General features: G+C 49.1%; 1 protein-coding gene across 1 annotated transcript; it reads right to left on the bottom strand.

Annotated features, from left to right (window-relative positions):
- Nucleotides 1-675: 675 nt before the first annotated feature.
- Nucleotides 676-5,638, bottom strand: LOC146186775 (uncharacterized). Its single transcript, XM_084607396.1, has 3 exons — nucleotides 5,455-5,638; nucleotides 4,251-4,359; nucleotides 676-3,434 (listed from the first exon to the last, which is right to left on the bottom strand). Exons 1-3 carry the CDS (start codon nucleotides 5,473-5,475, stop codon nucleotides 3,232-3,234), a joined length of 333 nt encoding a protein of 110 aa, XP_084463522.1. The 5' UTR covers nucleotides 5,476-5,638; the 3' UTR covers nucleotides 676-3,231.
- Nucleotides 5,639-6,481: the final 843 nt, after the last annotated feature.

Here is a 6,481-nt window from a genome sequence, read left to right as displayed (position 1 = left end):
GCGGGGGTGACAGTAGGAGCACAATTCTCTATTATAGCGCGCAGGGGCGAGAGGAGCACAATTGCAAGGGCTTCTCTGCTTTTCGCAGTGCTGCAGATATCTTGTGAGATAGGCCCTTGGAAATGCAGGCATTGTATTGTACCCACAAGATGTTTGCAGCACTGGGAAAGGCAGGGGAGCGCTAGCCTATTCATAATCATGCCCACTATAATAGGTAATTGTGCCCCTACTGTCCCTCCCCCCCTCCACACACACACACACACACACACACACACACACACACACACACACACACACACACACACACACACACACACACACACACACACACACACACACACACACACACACACACACACACACACACACACACACACACACACACACACACACACACACACACACACACACACACACACACACACACACACACACACACACACACACACACACACACACACACACACACACACACACACACACACACACACACACACACACACACACACACACACACACACACACACACACACACACACACACACACACACACACACACACACACATATATATATATATATATATATATATATATATATATATATATATATATATATATATATATATATATATATATATATATATTCGGGGGCAACAGGCGCGTATGAGAATAATTACGCCTATTGTAGTGCACATGAGCCTAACTGAACCATGCATGTTGCCCCTGCCTTTCACAAGTGCTGTAAACAGGTTCTGAGAAGAATAGCTCCCCTCAAGCACAGAGACTCGCGCGTTTCTGCACAGGCTAGGCGAGACCAAGTGTAGATCCAGTAGATCCAGCAGGATTCGGCCATGCTTAGTGCATGTGTACACGAGGGCACTTACAAGGCGCGCGCGCGCAGTCCTGTCACTGTGAATCATGCGCGCGGTACAAAGGTGAGGGTCCACATCGTACGCTGTGAAACGACTCGCAGGATTTGTTCTCTTGTAGGAGCAAGCTGTTCTTAATTTCGCCATGTTATATTTTCGTCCCACTTCCCTCACGAGAATGTTCATGACCAATTAGTCATTCATGGCGTTCTCCAAACGTACTTTCTGTCATTTTGTTCAGAGAGCCCGAAACGACGAAGCGAAGACCAAGAACTGCCGGTGCTTCCGCCGTGCAGCCCCGAGAACGCGGAAGAAAAAAAAAAAAATACTGGCACCCTGCGGCGGTAACACTCCGAAATAATCAGGCGGAAGAAGCAGAAAACAATAAAACAAATCCGATAACCGAAAGCACCGAAGTGGCGGGCAGATTCAGTAATGCGGTGCGCACGCACGCATGGTGCCTTCCGGTCGTCGCTTTATCTGACAGAAATGAAAGACTATGATTTCATTGCGACATGGTGGCATGGTACAATATAAACCAGCTGCAAAACGTACAAGTCAGCTTCCCTGTGAGGCAGAAATTCATGTACAATCGACAGAACCTGACTCAGGGATAATAGTTAGGTGCAGTGCATGAATCTACTACAGTCCACGCTGCTTCGGATGCAGTTTCCGTCAGGTTTTCGGGCAACGCGGGAATAAAGGGGGGATCACTGCCACCCTGGGGGTGAGGAAATATTTAGAATAGGGGACCTTAACCGGATAGGGTAATAGTGGGGCGACAATGCGCACGCGCGGAATGCTGAGACGAATGGGCGAGGGGTACGGGAAATACCCTACCCGCCAGGCGATATGCCAGCCCTGCGCCCAATTATTACCCCAAAGTAAGTCTATGCTGCCATTGTAGAGTTCTGCCGCACAGGGAAGCTGACCTGCAGGTTTTGCAACTGGTCTATTATGAACCGAGTGGACGATGACGACGCGGACAAAGTGTGTGTGTGTCTTTCGCGTGCTCGCTGTCGAGTCCATCGCGGCAGCCTGCGCCGTGACGTCCTAGCGTGGCGAGTGCTGCCATGCTTTTACGTTCTTCCACGTGCCTACTCACCCAGCTCTATTACCGAAAGCAGCTTGGTATGCCGTAGTAAGTTCACGCTTTGATTTTGTTTTCCCATCACACATCGCCGACAGAGGCAGTGTGTGTAAATCATGGTGTAAATGCAGTACGCTTGAAGGCTTGTAGCGGTATACGCATCACCGCCGCAATCGCGCACGGATCCTCTCAGCGGCTTGAGCACCGAGCAAATCGACGTCGTCAGTTTCCTTTTTCTGCACGAGGCTGTTGACTACCCTCGCCGGGAGTCAGCGGCCAGCCGGAGGGAGCCTGACACCCATGCTGCCCATGCCCGCAGGCGCCTGAAACCTTGGAGACAAGGCCGGCCACGCAGTTCGCGCTGACTTCGCACGCGGCACACCCCAGCCTCCGCGGTCACTCGCTCTTTCCCTGCGAAAGCCTCCCGCCCTTTACATCCTCATTTTTTTCTATGCCCACTTTGGCTTGCTGCCCGCTCAAGGGGGAGGTGGGGGGGATGAGAAACAAGGGCCCGAGGCAAACGCGCAGCAAAAGGTAAAAGAAAAGACTGGGAGGGATGCTCCTCTTGTCGATGGCGTGGGCGTCAGGTGGGGGAGGAGAATCATCTCGATCGTCTCTCTGTCAGGCGCCGTTCTCGCCCAAAGAAAGGAGAATGACGCCATGTGACGTATGCGTGATTGCACTGCGCAGGCGCAACAGGTCTCAGTGGCGTCAGTATTTTTATTTCCTTTCGTTTTCGAAGTTGTGGGGTTGGAGCTCGTGTGGTGGTGGTAGAGTGGCACGTGTGCTGTTTGACAATTTGAACTGCGCTGAGGTGACCGCAGTGACCGCTCGATGTGACATCGCGCCCTTGTGACACGACGTAGTAACTGACGGACAACGGGTTGTGTCTGCGTGCTGCGGTGCTGCTGTGCGCAGCAGTGTGCGGTGAGCTACGCGCTGTTTGTGCGATGACCGTCTGGGTACGTAATATGTTTTTCTATGGCTCTGCGTTCATGTGATATCGCGCTCAGTTTGTGACGCGTGCTTAACGTGTTCGGCATAGCTGCCGACTGACAACGGGTTGTGTGTGTGCCGCAGTTTGCGGTGAGCTACGCGTTGTTCGTGCGACGACCATCTGGATGCCGCTGCTTCGCCGTCATGGAACCCCTTTGGAGAATCGTCTGGTCTCAGGTCTCATAACACCAGCGAGAAATAATGCCCCCGTGCTGTTATATGTGTGTAGAGTGGTCACTACCAAAACATGGCCTTTGACTCCCTTCAAACCAACGTTACTGTTCAAACCGCCATGGCCGGTCACTTCGAGGTTTGGAGGTGGCGCGGGGCCGCCATGATAGCAGAACAGCATTGCCTGCAGCGCCATTTGGAGCAGTTGGAATTGCCGACTTTTGGGTGAGTGCCGTGTAGTACCACTTTGACCTGGGTGTCAGTGTGTCGCAGCTAGCCGAGGTGGCTTGGGTGGGCGCCGCTGTCACTGCAGAAAATGCGTGTTGAAACAGTTAAAGAAAACGTCACACCTAACGCTCGTTATGCGACCCTTTTAACCGTCTGCACACGCTTTCGGGAAAGACTGCGAATGCTTCATTGCCTCGACGCCATTCTTGAAGTTTGGGAGCTGCCTCTGCTTGGCCGTCCTGACCTCCGCCCACCCTCCTTGATTTACGTTGCATGCACGTGCATTTTGCCGCGAACTTTCAGTGAACATATTTCGGGGGCATACTTTAGATCCTGTGCATAACCTAAGCTTGCGTCTGTCAACTGGTGCTTGCCGCACATCTCCTATAAACAGCCTCTACGTAGATACAAATGAGCCTTCCCTCGAATACAGAAGATCGTTACTTACTTGCTTGTATGTTTTGAAAATACAGTCCCTGCCAAATCATATATGCTACCCCATAGTTACAAAGTGCACCTCCATAATATTGTTCCAAAACCTTTATCTCTCCTTTCTGAGGAAAAATGCCTATAACTAGGAATACTGCAGAGCCTTCCAAACATTGCCCCGAGGCAAGATCGTGGCTTTGGAGGAAAAATAGAAAAATTACGGGGCTTTTTATACTGATGGTTCTAAGACGGCACATCATGTGGGAAGCGCTATAGTTCAAGACAAATTGGAAAAAACAGTAAGGCTGCTTTTCACTGCTGAAAGTTATGCCATTTTCGTAGAAGTAAAACATATACTGAAGAAAAACATAGAAAAGAGCATAATCTTCACTGATGCCCTCAGTGCAATCACAGCTCTACATCCCAGTAAGGCAGTAGAGCCCTTAGTGGGAGACATAATACATACCATAATAGCAGCAAGCAGAAACACTGGGGCAGGAAATAAAGTTCTGCTGGATACCAAGCCACATAGGGATCAGAGGCAATGAGAGAGCCGATGCAATAGCGGCAGCTGCCTGCAATGTAGAAATTCATAAAATAAGTGTACCACATCGGGATGCAAAAAAATTAGTACAAACAGAACTTAAAAGAAAATGGCAAGCTTCATGGGACAATGAAGCAAACAACAAACTGCATGCCGTCAAACCAAAACTTGAGGAATGGAAGTCATGCAACCATCAGAAGCGCTTATTTGAAGTAATTTTGTGTCGCCTCCGTATCTGACATGCCCATCTGACGCACAACTTCATTCTTATGAAAAAAGAAAGGCCGATATGTGAAGGATGTGGAGAAGAGGTCACTATAAATCACTATTTATTCTCCTGCATTAACTTCGAGAAACTGAGAGAAAAATATTTTACACACTTCTACAGAGAGCAAATTCCATTTCATCCCGCCTTGCTCCTCGGAGAGGATGCAATTGTCGATACATCCTGTGCTTTTAAATTCTTAGAGGAGGCAATGGCTCCTAAACGTTGTAATGTCTCTGATATCTGTAGTTTGTACTCCTAACATAGACGTAATGCATCTCGTGTTTGGCGCATGATAGCCTTAGTTGCTTATGCGCAATTAAACCCAACATTACACAACCCAACACATACTTTTATGGACTTTGAGGTTGTGGTTTCGCTTCAGGCGGTTCGCATTTCGCTCCTGTTTGCAGTCCGGGGTTTTTTTTTTTTTCTTGGTTCATCGTGGCGCCATCTGCACGTGTAGCGGGAAAACTCTCTATGGGGAAACCGCGCGTCAGCTGTTCCGCTCTCGTCGGGCGATTGGGCGTCATCTTGCTTATTCCTCGGTCCTTGCATTATTTGATTTTATTGGACGGTTGATTCGTTCTAGAAAGCGACATAATTAAGCAGCATATGCGTGTTTTAAGACGCATGATTCGTTAGTACGATGAGAGCTATGCATTACCCATCAGCCGTGCAGTTTAGGCTGTTTTTATGACTTTTCAGCCCATATTACTGGCAGGGAGTCTGTTGCGTTGCCTGAAACAGGCTCCTTGCATAGCAAAAACGTTGATCGCAGCATAAATGAAAGAACGTAAAAGGATACATAAACGCTACCCGACCGAATGGCGCTGCTCCCTATGAGTGCTCCGTGCTCACCGTGGGAAGGCCACTTTTCATACTTGCGGTGGAAGATCGCTGAGTTGCTTGGAATTTTTTAACCTAAGAACGACTAAAACGTTTGCAGGAGAGCGAGAAAGTTGTCTTTTGAACAAGTGAGTTGTGCTACGGGCGTGGTGCTTGCACGGACGAGGCGCCTACGCATGGACGCTGCCATAGTGGATGCGGTTTCGCTTGTTGCGATTTTTTTGCTTTCATGCGTGTTATTAGAATCAATTTTTACTCCTTCAACCGGTTATTACTAGCTCAGTATTTTTGTTAGAGGAGGTAATATACCATTTCCACTCCCTTTCGCGCTAGTTTTCCGGACGATTTCGCGACACCGCCAGAGCGACCGCTGGTGAAGTCTTGTTTTTCCCGGATTCTGAGAGGTCGCAATAGAATTTTGTGGTCATTTGGTATTAATTAAAAGCTTACAAATTGTAGGAACGCGCCGCGAAGGCCATAGTTCCCCGCAGCAGCGATCGCCATGGAGAAGCGCCCGAACTCGCGGCGCTCGCCGGCGGGCGCTCACTTTGTGACTGGGGCGCGTCTGGTAGTTGGTTGCAAAGACCCCGGGCCGCGATTCAAGCCCTGGTATCGCTTCTCGGCCTTTTGGCTAAGATCAAAGTGTAGTATCCTGGACCCCTGGACCCCCTGCTGTTCCTGGACCCCCTGCTGACCCTGGACCCCCCTGCTGACCCTGGACCTCTGGACTCATGGACCATCCGGACCTGCTGTTCTTGGAACCCCTGCTGTCCCTGGATTCCCGGTTGCTGTGAGAGCTTGGTGAGAGCTCTCTTTTTTTACTAGTTCATTTAGTGTTTCCTATCCCCATTGTTGGCTTGTTTATGTAGTATCTGGCAGTGTTTTTTGTCCTTCAAGTGTTCTTTTTGCTTAATTTGCTAGTTTTTTTTTTTTTTTTTGTCCTTCTAGTTTTCCTTTTTTTTCTTTTTTTTTGCTTGTTCTTTAACCTCTCCGTTCTGTTTGTGCTCACATTCTTTGCAATCGGTTTATTCATGTAGTG

This window comes from Amblyomma maculatum, chromosome 6 (assembly GCF_055883805.1).
Source record: "Amblyomma maculatum isolate TAMU_Amacu chromosome 6, ASM5588380v1, whole genome shotgun sequence".
Classification (NCBI taxonomy): domain Eukaryota; kingdom Metazoa; phylum Arthropoda; class Arachnida; order Ixodida; family Ixodidae; genus Amblyomma; species Amblyomma maculatum.
This window is presented reverse-complemented; position numbering and strand designations above follow the sequence as displayed.